Source organism: Rhynchophorus ferrugineus, unplaced genomic scaffold (genome assembly GCF_030347505.1).
Source record: "Rhynchophorus ferrugineus isolate W39M unplaced genomic scaffold, kcgeb_rfMv2 rfM3, whole genome shotgun sequence".
Taxonomy (NCBI): domain Eukaryota; kingdom Metazoa; phylum Arthropoda; class Insecta; order Coleoptera; family Curculionidae; genus Rhynchophorus; species Rhynchophorus ferrugineus.
This window is the reverse complement of record NW_027472582.1, coordinates 73,472,319-73,487,369: the sequence shown is the minus strand read 5'-3', so window position 1 is coordinate 73,487,369 and position 15,051 is coordinate 73,472,319. Positions and strand designations below refer to the sequence as shown.

General features: G+C 30.7%; 1 protein-coding gene across 1 annotated transcript; it reads right to left on the bottom strand.

Moving 5' to 3' along the window:
- Positions 1 to 3,452: 3,452 nt before the first annotated feature.
- LOC143193442 (uncharacterized) lies at positions 3,453 to 3,942 on the bottom strand. The gene is made up of 2 exons (XM_076399643.1): positions 3,812 to 3,942; positions 3,453 to 3,752 (listed from the first exon to the last, which is right to left on the bottom strand). The coding sequence occupies exons 1-2, from the start codon at positions 3,889 to 3,891 to the stop codon at positions 3,521 to 3,523; spliced, it is 312 nt and encodes a 103-aa protein (XP_076255758.1). The 5' UTR covers positions 3,892 to 3,942; the 3' UTR covers positions 3,453 to 3,520.
- Positions 3,943 to 15,051: the final 11,109 nt, after the last annotated feature.

Here is a 15,051-nt window from a genome sequence, read left to right as displayed (position 1 = left end):
AGCTAAAATGCACCTTTGCAGAAGAGCAAACGATATTTCAATTGTTAGAAGAAATCCATATACAGATATGTTGATGGAAAAAAAATATCGATTTTTTCAACAACTAGAAAAAATGTCGATATTTTACAATTTTTATATTTTCAATGAACCTCTAAAACTGAGAGCTAAAATGCACCTTTTACACAAAAAAAACGATATTTCGATTGTTAGAAGATATGCATATATCGATATGTTGATGGAAAAAGAATAACGATTTTTTAACAACTAGAAAAAATATCGATAATTTACAATTTTTATATTTTCAATGAACCTCTAAAACTGAGAGCTAAAATGCACCTTTTGCACAAAAAAAAAACGATATTTCGATTGTTAGAAGATATCCATATATCGATATGTTGATGGAAAAAAATATCGATTTTTTTAACAACTAGAAAAAATATCGATATATTACAATTTTTATAGTTTCAATGAACCTCTAAAATTGAGAGTTAAAATGCACTTTTGCACAAAAAAAACGATATTTCGATTGTTAGAAGAAATCCATATCACATAAAATATTGATATTTTACAATATTTATTTTTTAATAAACCTTTAAAATTAAGAGCCAACATGTATTTTTATATCAAATATATCAAATTAATTAAAAGGGTTTTAAAATATAATATATGTCTCTTTTTCTTTGAAAGTATAACTAAAATATCGATATATCGGTCAAAATAATGTTGCCAAAAATATCGATATATGGATATTTTCTCGGCATCCCAACTGTGAGCAAGTCAAATAAATTAAATATTGAGTAAATTAAACATTTATTGTAATGTAACACTGTATCAAATTTGGAAGATATAAACAGTTTGTTAAGACTCTTATTATAAAATAAATTATTATTTATTGTATACACAGTGATGATCGAAATTGATTATTGGCCAACGGATCTAGTTAAGATCCCAGACCTGCTGAATTGATGTAGGAATTAGAAACGTTTCAAGCAATTACCATATATACTCAAGCAACTATCGAACTAAAATCAGACCATTCGCCGACTTTAAGCGGGTTCATCATATCAAAACTAAGTAATTGCTAACTAGTTAATAATAGTTAGAAGGAGCATTAAAAAAATCAGCGTTGAAGACTTTCGCAGACTGAGGAAGTACTGAATTTTGAGCTGGGGAAGTTGATCAAGAATATTCAGCACTCAAGCGTAGCAAATTATCCCAGAGAGATCAATCTAAACTGATTAATCTTGCATCATCCCTGCGTGGGTTAGTTAAAAATCATGTAAAGGACGCCAATAAAATTTAAGGTGATACTTGGGCCAGAGATAATCAAAAGAAGACTGGCAGACCACCGTGAGAGAATGGTTCAACCTATGCGGTCAGTGGAAGACGTTAAAATCATTATCATGCGCCATTGGATAGGAAATAATGAAAATTCCATTTGTCACTTTGACTGAGGTCAAGAAAGAAGTAAAAAATGCTATTAGCTTAAAAAGGCTTCCGATTTTGACCTTATTGTCGCGAAAATATTAAAGAAACATCTATCATCATTAATGATTCATTAAAACTACAACATGTTTAAAGTTTAAAGAAAATAAAGTTTATCCTGCTTTTAAGAAATGCCTAAAAGGAGGTCTTCACTACTCCTGTTGCGATAGTCGCGGGTTCGAATTCTGCAGGGGCATGATCGTAAATTGATGTTTGTAACTATTAGGCAAGAGTGCAAAATCCGACAAGGAAAATAATCCCAATCACGGTAGTAACCAGGCTGAGTAAGATCGGATGTCTTCTGGGATGATTTCTAACTTGGTCATTCGCCGGTCCGTAGACTTAATGCCGAGGACCGTGGTTCGGAGCCTTTAAGCCATTCGGAGTCATCTTTATCCAAGAGATTAAGAATGTTCGTACTTTTTCCAAGTTTGCGATCTGTTGCCATATTCGATTTTTTTTCCGTCATCTCCGCTGGAAGAAAGGCAGGTTAATGAAATTTACTTGATTTACTTGATTGGTTAATGAGATTATAAAAATGTTTGTACTACTTTAACCGAATTTGTTACAATGGTGGTAAATGATGTATATACAACTCAGTCTTTAAGTTATATAATGAAAAGTATATTTTTGAAAAAATTAATTATCTTAAAGAGTATCCGTTCCATATAGTAATTTAACAGGAATTTTCGTTTATTTCCCCTCACATTACATATATTTTGGGAGATTTACTGTTATCAGATAGAAAAAAGTGTCGACACTTTTTCCATCAAAATCATGGCGATTATAAAGAATTTTAGTACCAATGAACAACTTTGAACAACATTTGATGGAATTTTAATTTGTCGACTATTTACATAATCAATCTTTTTTTTTATTCTTAAAGATAATATATCGAATAAATATCGCTTCGTATAAATAGTTTTGTAATCAGTAACGACTTTCCTGTCGACTTTCCACTGAGTGCACAATGGTTTTTATCAAGCACATTCCTTATTGCATTTACGCTGACTCTATAACACATCACCTTATCGGAATATATTCGAACTGGATTCTTTAGAAATGTAGTTTAGTCTATATAATATTTTAAAAATCTATCTTGTTTTCTTCAAAAATATAATCAAATAAGATTAATTTGACAACTGACGTCTTTACAGTTTACATATCTATTTATATTTTTATATTTAATCTAAATAACTTTTCAAGAAATACTAATTCAATTCTAATTAAGGTTCAACGCAACGACCACTTATTTAGAGACTGGCAAATACTAGCCTAATTGTTATTTTTAATAATCAAAAATATAGATATTGTGACCTAAATCAAACAACAGTAAATGGACATTTTCATATTCCGAAATCTAAAAGACAACTCCCACATATGCAAAAGTACTTAGTTATTATTAATCATCAACACTTATCAACAAAACTGATAATTATCAAAAACAAAAATTCCATCGAATATTGTAATAACAAACATAAAAATCTGAATGATAAAACAAGCGAATACCTAAATAAAATAAAGCTTAATATATAATTATAACAAGTAACATTGAAATATCATATTCATAAATTATGTAGAGTACTCTGTATATCAGATTACCAATATCAACTAATCATCTTTGAATATGTCCAATTTTTCATAGAGTCACATTAGATTCTTCATTCCATATAGTTATATGATGATGTAATGTGATCAAAAATATAACAAAAATATTAGGGAAAAATATTATTTTTTTGGGAATAAATTATTATATTCTAAAAGAGGTATAAATCAAAATCAAAATTAGAAGCTTATTTTCTTGTAAGAGCCAATCTTATTATTATCATAGAGCGTTATCTATGTTAGAGATTTTAATAAAAATTTATATTATATTCAGTGGTAATTATTCAGTTAAATACAAGCTCTTATAAAGATTTCTTTCTCTGATATGCCTTATATAACTACCGTGAAATAAAACAATATAATTACTGATTATACTATATTATTGTGTGTATTTGTGTTGTGACATTCTACGTTAAGATACTTTGTTGTGTTACAACTTGAAAAGTAAATGAAACAAAACAGATAAGATATAGAACAGGCTATTGAGAAACACCATAAACATCAGCAGCATAAACAACTGACAATCTCTCTTGGAGACAGTGAAGACGTAGAATGTCGGAGGTACTGTGATTTTCAGGATTCCGCTACGTCTGGTCTTGACTCGTTGTCCATCATCGCCTTGGTTCCCTCCCTGTTTGTTAGACTCTTGAGGATTCATCTTGCTGTAAATTTAAACACATAATTTTCAGATTATGTAATGTATAAAATTATATTTTCTTACTTGAGATATTCGGGCCAACTGATCACAATCACAGCAAGGAAACAAATGAAATGAGCTGCTTTAGAGCTAGGTGGTGGCATGTCTGGAGGCTTCCCCTACCACCAGGTAGCCACGTCGTGGTCAAAGATCATCGAAGTTAGTTTATCAATCCAAAGTTAACTTTGGGATATTTCAAAAAAGGAAATTAAAACATAATTAATTTCGGCTTAATTATTTTTTCTATAATAATAATGATAATTTCTTAATAATAAATAATAATTTCTTATAATGAAGAAAATATATCTGAAATATTTAGGATTCGATGCCATAAAATACCAATATATACAGAACGTCCTTATTTTTAAAATATTATTTAATTTTTATAAATATATTGAATTTTAAAAACCTATTTTATAAGATATTTTTTTCAATATATGTAAAAATTACTTATGTAACTTATGTTCAAAAATTTAATGTTCGTAATTTTTCGAGGGGGTTAAATATGAAATAAAATAATCATCTTAGTTATACCGATAAACATGCTGATCATATTAAAAGTGTGACTAAAACATCCAAAATATTAATATAATTAAAACTCATGTATATTTAACATATATTGTGATTACAGCGGTTTGATATCATATTTCATATGTTATTATTTAATTTTAATTAACGAATTTCTATGATCTTAGGTCAAGCTAAATGTATTTTCCAACCAGCTGTATTTTTCAGTCTTTTGTCCAAAGAAGAATTAAGTTATTATGAGCCGTTTAAATTTGCAAACTGTAGTAAAAATATAATTAATATATGTCATTATATACAAATATTATTTCCCTTTTGATTTATAAGTATATAGAATTATAAATTACTAAATAACAGTTACTATAAAATATCCTTGTAATAGTCAAAACAATAGTTGTCTCAGAATTTTTACATGTATGGTACATGTGATAACAATTTTATTCAAGATAAGAAATGCAAAGCGCACATACTTTAAAAATTAATCAATGGAAAAATTCCTGCTAACAAAAGGAAGTCGTAAAGTCTGATGGGGTACGAGATATATGTACAACGAACAAAGCCTTGTTTTGTTTAATATATATTATATAATATTAAAATGCTATAGAAAAAATATAATAACCAAATGCTTAGCTAAAATATTCCACAAAATTTGAAAATAAAAAATGTTTTTGAATAAAGATTTTTTTAGATATTTTAAAGTCTCCTTTTTACCAACGAGGGTTTATCTGAATTTGATCTACTGTTGAACGTGGGCTCCAAATCACGGTCGCGGTATTGAGCATACCGACCAACTTACAGACCATCCAACAGACAGACCAAATAGTATCTGGTCTTACCCAGCCTGGCTACCGGAGTGACTAGGATGGTTATTTCTTGTCGGATTTTCTACTATTGTCTATAAAAACATTTACATTTACAACCACAAACATAAAGTACATCCATGCTCTAACAGAATTCGAACCCACGACTATCGCAACATTAGGAGGACTGTCTTGAGGATATATCCACTGAGCGACCAAGCCGGATAATAAATAGGTTTATTCAAACTAGTTATACTAACTGAATTAACTAAAAAAAAACTAAATCTTATTGTAAATTCATACAAATTAAAAGATGTTTCTATAATTAATACAGAATATTTTTAGTGCTTCTGTATAAAAAAATGTATTATTATTTTAAATAGCAATAAATATATTGAATGAGAATATTTATACTGATACATTAGTAGTACCATCAACCATATTTTTCTTTTTGTAATTTTTCTCTAACTGATATTTTTCTTATTATAACTTATATATAACGTTTCTATTTTTTTATAAGAATATTTAAAAAACGGAATAACGGTATTCCAGTTAATATAACAAAAACATTGTGAACACTTTAATATAATTATAAATAAAATAATTTATATAGAATATTTATACATGCTAAAAGTTCAACGTTGTTAAAAGACAACCTTTGGTCAATACACATAAGTGGTGGTGGGGGAAATATATTGCACCTATATGAGGCCAATACCTAACAAAGGACTCTTCATAGTCGTTTCTCAGTGGTATTGCTTGTGTAATTGCGACATAGTAAAGTAAGTAACAAAGCTTTGTCAATTATTTACTTACGCATATATTTCAATATTACAGAAATGTCTTCGCCAGCATCCACCAACCCTCAATACAAAATCATCAACATCCCACCAGATCAAAGACGTGTGGTGATTACAGTGAAGCCAAATGGTGTCAAGATCATCTCCGTACCGCCTTCTTACAGAGTCTCCGCTCTAAACGGAGGATACTTTTGGAAGGGTTTCTTCATTATTATAATTATGATTGCGAATCAGTTATCTCAGTTAACGAATTTGCTTTAATGCAATTTAACATATTACTGTATAACATACCATGATTTGTAATACAATGTAGTTGCACTATCAATTGGTTTTATTTTAGTTAATATTTAGTACCTTGGCTGAAAATAATAATTTTCTATCTAACTAAAATATATAAAACAAAAAAAAATCATTAATAATTTGAATGAAGTCTATTTTCGACACAAACACTTTGATAAATTGAGTGATTTTATTGGTACACTCAACACATGCCTGAAAGACATATTCAATTACTGTATAATATACCATAATTTTTAATACAATGTAGTTGCATTATTAATTGGTTTTATTTTAGTTAATATTTAGTACCTTGGCTGAAAATAATAATTTTCTATCTAACTAAAATATATAAAACAAAAAAAAATCATTAATAATTTGAATGAAGTCTATTTTCGGCACAAACGCTTTGATAAATTGAGTGATTTTATTGGTACACTCAACACATGCCTGAAAGACACACTCAATTACTGTATAATATACCCTAATTTTTAATACAATGTAGTTGCATTATTAATTGGTTTTATTTTAGTTAATATTTAGTACCTTGGCTGAAAATAATAATTTTCTATCTAACTAAAATATATAAAACAAAAAAAAATCATTAATAATTTGAATGAAGTCCATTTTCGACACAAACGCTTTGATAAATTGAGTGATTTTATTGGTATACTCGACACATGCCTGAAAGACACACTCAATTACTGTATAATATACCCTAATTTTTAATACAATGTAGTTGCATTATTAATTGGTTTTATTTTAGTTAATATTTAGTACCTTGGCTGAAAATAATAATTTTCTATCTAACTAAAATATATAAAACAAAAAAAAATCATTAATAATTTGAATGAAGTCTATTTTCGGCACAAACGCTTTGATAAATTGAGTGATTTTATTGGTACACTCAACACATGCCTGAAAGACATATTCAATTACTGTGTAATATACCATAATTTTTAATACAATGTAGTTGCATTATTAATTGGTTTTATTTTAGTTAATATTTAGTACCTTGGCTGAAAATAATAATTTTCTATCTAACTAAAATATATAAAACAAAAGAATAATCATTAATAATTTGAATGAAGTCTATTTTCGATACAAACGCTTTGATAAATTGAGTGATTTTATTGGTATACTCAACACATGCCTCAAAAACATATTCATTTAAAAATCACAATCCAAACAATAGGCGAGCAACAGGTAGCTACGTTTTTATTCCCATCTGCATTTTCGATTTTATGGTTATCGGAGAAGGCTTAGGATTATTTTAAAATAGACAATGTGAGAACTGGATAAATGGTTTGTTGTACAACTTAAAATATATTTATATGGTATATATTAAGTTGTTTATAATTCATAGTTTCTTTTTCTTTGATCTGATGATTTGGTGACGGAAGTCTGACGGGGAGTTTCTGTTATTTATAAATACTAGTGGTCGTCCTGTGGTCGATATTCGACCACATTTTATTAAGTTATTCATGTGTCTTTCATAAGTGGATAACTTAAAATGATATGTTACTATAACGTGTTTAAAACAAATTTAAACTACTACACCACTGAACATATAACAAAGTATCATAAGTAAGATTATTTTCAGAGCTTTAACAACTTCAGAGCACCAATAATAAGTATAAAAGATTTTTTACTTTTATGTTATAAACATAAATATGGAATAATAAATGAAGAGATATCAGTTTATATATTAAAGGAAAGAATATATGAATTAAACAAATTTGCAAATGATATTTAACTTTAACATGTATATTGAAATAATAACAAATACAATTAGGTAATTCGATTCATTAAAGTAATGTCATTACAATCATTAAATGAACTATTGATTTTTTTCAAAACTTAGATCAATGAACTAAATAATCAAAATAATTGATACAATGTTCAATTGATATTTTGAATGATATATGATAAGCATTGGCTTTAAAATATTTACAAATCTTCTATTATAATTCATAATTTCTTCTATTTATCATATGTGCTCCATCTATGCAAATTATATAGTTTTTATCCGTATTATCTCTTTTATTAAATGATTAAAAGAATAATTTCTCCATCTACATTTTTAAATTAAACTGCATAGTTCTTTGCTTATCTATTCCACTTTTCAATCTCATCCTTTCAGGTAGCTCATCTTTATGCTCCTCTTTAACCGACTTCGAAAAAATAGGAGGTTCTATGTTCGGCTGTTTATTCTTTTTTTAATCTATGTTCGCCGATTTCTCCGTCAATTATGGGCCGATCTTGAAAATTCTTTTTTTATTCGAAAGAGTACACCTCCGAGATGATAAAGTTGGAACCAAATTATGATACCTTGGGGGGAAGGAGGGGAAACCGAGGGAAACGCTCAAATTTCAAAGGCATATACAAAGTTATCACATAATTTTTATCTAACATAATCAGATATTTGGGTATAATGTGATTTCTGAGTTAATGTGATGGAAAATGGGATGTCGCTCGGTATAAAAGCCATTCAGTTGGCTTTTTAAGCACTAACTATAGCAAATAAGACCTCGTAGAGTATTGTAGACAACTGCTTCTATGGTGTATTAGTTAAAGTGTTTAATTCACAAACGGAGTTCGCGGCTTCAATTCCTAGTGGAGAAAATAAATTTTTGTTGTTCATCAGCCTACGATTCGGAGTAGTTGCTTCCTACAATTAAGCATGCGGAAGTTTCCGTACTGATTTGGGCAGATGGTACTCTCCATTTACATTATTGGCCGGATTGCTGCTATTGAAAATCTCGATATCCTCAGTGATGAAGTTCTCGTTATGACCAACATAGTGCTGAGAAACATTATCATATTCCAAGATGATAATGCGGCCAAATACACAGTCAGAGGCATTCGGTCTTGGTCTGGGAATCATCAACATATCATCAAAAAATCACTGGTAGGAACAATCGTCAGACCTCAACATAATTAAAAAGTTATGGGGAGTTCTATAGCAGAAAGTGAAAAGTAGATATCCATTCTATATAAAACTATTCAAGCATCCTTTCGCGAAGATAACAGGTCAATTGAAAAGTCCACGGCCTACCATAGTAAAGCGCATTTTTTTGGCAAAATTAGTTTTTTTATTCAACATAATTCCCTTCTAGGGTGATACACTGATTTTAGCGAAAAGCCGACTTTTCAACAACATTTTTGTAGCACAATTTGACCTTTGCTTCAAAATAGGCCACAGTTTCGACAATCACTTCTTCATTCGATGAAAATTTCTACCCAGCGAGAATTCTTTTGAGATAGGAGAACAGGAACACTGTACAATGGATGAGGAAGTAACTCGAAGATCATTTCATGGATTTTTGCCATCGTTTTCACTGACTTGTGACACGGTGTAGTGTCTTGGTCAAGCAGCACTTTCTTTTTCTTCAAATGCGGCCGTTTTTCGGCGATTTCGTCTTTCAAAAGGTCCAATAACGTATATAACGCTATGCAATAGTCGCTGTTGATGGTCCTTTTTTTCATTTTTTTAATGTTTTCGTCGATAGCAAACTCTTTTGGGCGTCCACTGCGTTCACCGTCTTTGGTGCTCATTTCACCATGTGCTAAACTTAACATACCAATCCTTGATAGTTGAGTTTCCTGAGCCAGTGTCCGGAAACTCGGCATCAAGCTAAGTTTTTGCTTCAACTGTATTATTTCTCTTCAAAAAGCAATATTTTATCAACACCCGAAATTCCTTTTTATACATTTTTTCACAGTAACAAAAGTTGCTTCACTCAAAATTCTATAAGTCACAGACTAATGATCCGAAAGCTTTCAAATTTATACACGAATCTTTTGAGGGTTAGGCCTCTAAGGGTTGGGTATCAGGTCGGGGACTTTTCAATTGATATATGATGACCTTATGAAAAATAAGTATTGTGTATATATCAGATATTCATATTATATTGTCCGATAACGTCTTGTAACTGAGTATGTTCCTGTAGATAGAGCAGCATTTTTAATCAACAGATAGCGTAACAAACAATCCCATAAACGTAGAATAGAAGCGAAATACGAGAAACGACACAGAGCTACGTTTAAAGCTAAATTACATTATCAAACGTTATTCTGCGTTTCGAAATTCATTATTCATAATTTCCAACCAGTTCGCAGACTTCTAGGTGTATTTTATTTTAATATTCCATCCTTAAGCCAAAAACAACTCGAGAGAGAGAACATTTTATGCTGACCCATCATCTCTAGTTATGAATAACAAGGGTTAAGGCACATTAAATTTTATGGACCTTTGAATAAAACTCATACTAAAATGCTTAACATAAAAATAAGACCGGCAAACTCTCATTCTTTGATATAAAGGATCACAACCTAGTAAATGTATATACAAAATGTTTATCAATATATTTTATATCGACTTTTTCCGGATTTAAATCAACAATATTATTATTTTTCTCCTATATAGAGTTAGTAAGTTAGTCTCGCTAAAACTCGAAAACCACTGGATCGATTTCGCTAATTTTTTGAGTTTGAAATATTTGTGGAACTAAACAATCAACAGATAAACAGACAATGGACAGGAAGAAACAATAATGCTTTAAAAATAAATTTTCTTCAAACACATATATTGTTAACTTCCACTTATTAACCGACTTCGAAAAAGGAGGAGGTTCTATGTTCGACTGTATTTTTTTTAAAGTATGTTCGCCGATTTCTCCATGAGTTGTGGGCCGATTTTCAAAATTCTTTCTATTCTTGGAGAGAGTAAATAGAAGAGAAAAAAAGAGAAATAAGAGCCAACAGACCCCTATCACTGCTACCAGTAATATCTAAGGTTTTGAAAAAATCCTGTTGAAAGGAATAAAACCGATCATAGAGAGAAAGAACCTAACACCTACAAATCAGTTTGGGTTTATTAACAAACACTCAACAATTGTCCAGGTCCACAGAATAACAGATGTTATTGAAAAAGCCTACGAAAGTAAAAAAAGTATGCTCAGCTATATTCCTAGATGTGGCACAAGCCTTCAATAAGGTTTGATATGAAGGCCTTGTTTATAAACTACAGAAAATGTTACCAAAACAACACACTGAACTATTAAAATCATACATTACAACCGGAATGTTTATAGTTAAACAAGAAGAAATTTACTGTACAATAAAAGAAGCTAAAGTAGGTATACTACAAAGAAGTGTACTGGGACCTATACTTTATCTACTCTACAATTGTGATATACCACAAATGGAAAATATTATGATGGTTACATTTGCTGATGATACTGCGATTATAGCTGTCGGAGACAATAGTGAAGAAGCCTCACGAAAACTACAACAGGCAAGTGACAATATAAATAATTGGACACAAGCTTGGAAAATAAGAATTAATGAAAATCAATCTGTACATGTGCAGTTCCCCTATAAACAGACCGAACAAGCACCAATAACATTAAATAATACTATCAATCTATATAGTAACAACGCTAAATGTCTGGGAATGAATCTCGATGCAAAACTTCTCTAGAATGTACATATAAAGAAGAAAAGAAAAGAACTGAAATTGAAATATAGGAAAATGTATTGGCTAATTGGAAGGAAATTACAATTATCAGTACATAATAAATTGCTATTTTATAAAGAAATACTGAAACCTATGTGGACATACGGAGTTCAATTATGGGGATGTTCTGTCGAAGGTTAATCGAGGGAAACGTTTAAATTTCAAAGACACGCACAAAGTTTTCACAAATGTTTTATCTAAAATAATCAGATATTTTTGTAGAATGTTATTTCTGAGCTGATGTGACGAAAAATCGAACTAGCTACTGCTTTTCAAGCACTAACTATAGCATATAAGACTTCGTAGAAACATTTTATGCACTTTCTTGGTAAGATGTAATGGTTAAAGCATTTAACTCCCAAACGGAGGTCGCGAGTTCGATTCCCGGCGGGGACAATAACTTTTTGTTAAAATATTCGTCAAATCACCTAGGCTGGTTAGCGGACCCCGGAGCCTGAAACACTCCTAATTTTCAATAATTGTTTCTTTATTCCCTTTTTCCCTCATACGAGCTGCACCGGTATTTGGCCTGCCTAATGTAAAATTAAATACAATAACCGCATAATTTATTGAGTAAATATCAAACACTAAAAAAAGAAAAATGAAATATTTTTTACAAGAAATTGACAATAACCATACAATTAGCGATACAAAAGTAATAATATAATTTTGTGACATAGAAAAAATTAAATTACCAACAAAACAAGTCATGATAAGCTTTTTAATAACAATAAATGAATCAATAATGCAATTTGTAAAAACAGAAAATTGGTTTCCCCCTTTTAGAAACAGTCATTAAATAAAACAGCTAATGATATCTGTAGATCTAATGAATAAATTTAATCTCCCTACGTCTAGTGGACAACCCAGAGCGTATTATTCATGTTACCTGCATTTATGCCATTTATTTAGGAAGCACACGTCCATTTTTATTAATAATAGAGTTAATGAGTTAAGGAGTTAAATTAATTATACTAAGGGTACAATATAATAAATTGAAAATACTACACCCTGATATAAGTTAAATATTTGACCAAATAATACGTAAAAAATATTTTATATGAAACATAGTTCATGTTATATTCATTATTAGAACTATTCCCTTTTAGTTCAACAAAATTTAATACTATTCTAATATATTCATGGTACTATAAATAAAATGTAACGCAATTTTCATATTTACATCTAATATGTATTCCTAAAACAGAAAAAAGTTTTATTGAATAGCCCATAAAGTTTAGCACATTTTAACCCTTGTTATTCGTAATGAAGAATGACGGGCCGGCATGAAATGATTTCGCCTTTGACGGTGGTTGGAATCGTAACGACGATCTTAAAATTTAATATCGTTTATATGTTCGAGAATCATCAGTCGTCAGTCTAGAGTTTTCAGTTTTATTATTTCCAATATGTTCATATTAATGTCTGTTCGTAATACAGTTAATAGTAACTGAAACAGAAAAATTAAACAAAATATAGATGAAGATAAAAATTAGAACACTAGTTAAATTCAATCTAAGAGAAGCTAAAGGACAAAAGGAAAAAATAAACGAGGAAATATGGAAATTATTACAATTAACATGTGGGGCAAAAGTGCCGCTACCATTTTGATTGCGCGCCGTCTTGGTTATGTGACGTTTAGCTCAGTTTCGCTTTAACCATAGTATTGTGTAGATGTCCAAGTGTTATTGTAGATAAATATATGCCACAAGAACGAGCAGAAATATTGACAATATCTGTTGAAAATAATCGTTCCATTATTGGCACTCAGTGGAAATTGCATAAAAAATATCCTAATCGTCCAGTGCCTCACAAAACCACAATTTATCATTTAGAGGCGAATTTTCGACAGGACGGTACGATAGCAAATAAGCCTCCTTCTGGAAGAAAATGGACGTCTCGTAAGACATGAACAAAGACTCTATTAGCACATCAGTGTTGGCATTCTCCAGCTTCTAGATAACGATGGCTTAGTTAAAAGATGAAAGTGATGTGATGTTATAAGTAAAACTTAGTGCACATTTAAAACATTGATATAGATGTTAAGCCCAAAGCGTCTATTGTAGCAAATTAGGTTAAAAACACATAGCTTATTAATGTTAAATAAATAGATTGCTATAATAATAGGTCAATTGAAATGTCCCCGGCCTCACACATAGATGGCGCTACTAGAATTAAATCCATATGTTTTTTAGTTAGCCCTAGCCCTCAAAAGATGCGTGTATAAATCTGACAGCTGTCAGATCAATAGTTTGTGAATGATAGCATTTTGAGTGAAGCAATTTTTGTTATTCAGAAAAAAGTGGATAAATAGGAATTTCGCGTGTTGATAAAATATTGCCTTCTAAAGGGAAATAATACAATTGAAACACTTGGCTTGATTTTCCTGGGGCAGTATCCGGGAACTCGGTATCAAGGATTGGCATGCTATGTTTAGACGTGGTGAAATGGGCACCGAAGACGGTGAACGTAGTGGACGCCTAAAAGAGGTTGTTACCGATGACAACATTTAAAAAACCCACAAAATGATTTTGAATGGCCGTAAATTGAATGAGATAGCAAACACTCTAAATATATCAACTGAATGTGTACATCACATCATTAATCATTATCATCATTATCGAATATTTGGGTATGAGAAAGCTCTGTGCAAAGTTGGTCCCAAGCGAGCTCACTTTTGACCAAAACCAACAACGAGTTGTTGATTCGACGCAGTGTTTGAAGATAATCAAGCGCAATTAACCCGTGTTTTAGGGAATGGATGAAACATGGCTCCATTATTTCACTCCGAAGTCCAATAGACAGTCATCCAAGTGGACTGCATACGATGAACCCGCTCCAAAGCGTGGGAAAATGAAACAGTCGGCTGGTAAGGTTATGGCATCTGTATTTTGGAACGCGCATTAATAAGTTTCATTAACTACCTTGAAAAAGGAAGGACCATCAACAGCGACTATTACATAGCGCTGTTGAATCGTTTGAAGGACAAAATTGCCGAAAACGACCGCGTTTGAAGAAAAAGAAAGTGCTGCTTTACCAAGACAATAAACCGTGTCACAAGTCAGTAAAACGATGGTAAACATCCATGAATTAGGCTTCGGATTGATTCCTCATCCACCGTATTGTCCAGATCTGACCCCCAGCGACTATTTCCTGTTCTCAGATATCAAAAGAATAGTCACTGGGAAGAAATTATCGTCGAATTAAAAGGTGATCACCGAAACTGAGGCCTATTTTGAAGTAAAGGACAAATTGTACTACAAAAAAGGAATTGAAAAGTTGGAGGGTTGATATAACCGTTGAAGGGAATTATGTTGAATAAAAAAAAAATTGCCAAAAAAT

What these genes read in the sequence shown, in the direction of transcription:
- LOC143193442 (XM_076399643.1), bottom strand. Translation starts at nt 3,891, where the DNA reads ATGCCACCACCTAGCTCTAAAGCAGCTCATTTCATTTGTTTCCTTGCT. An exon ending in AGTTGGCCCGAATATCTCAA is followed by an intron (nt 3,753 to 3,811) that starts GTAAGAAAATAT and finishes TTAAATTTACAG; the next exon opens with CAAGATGAATCCTCAAGAGT.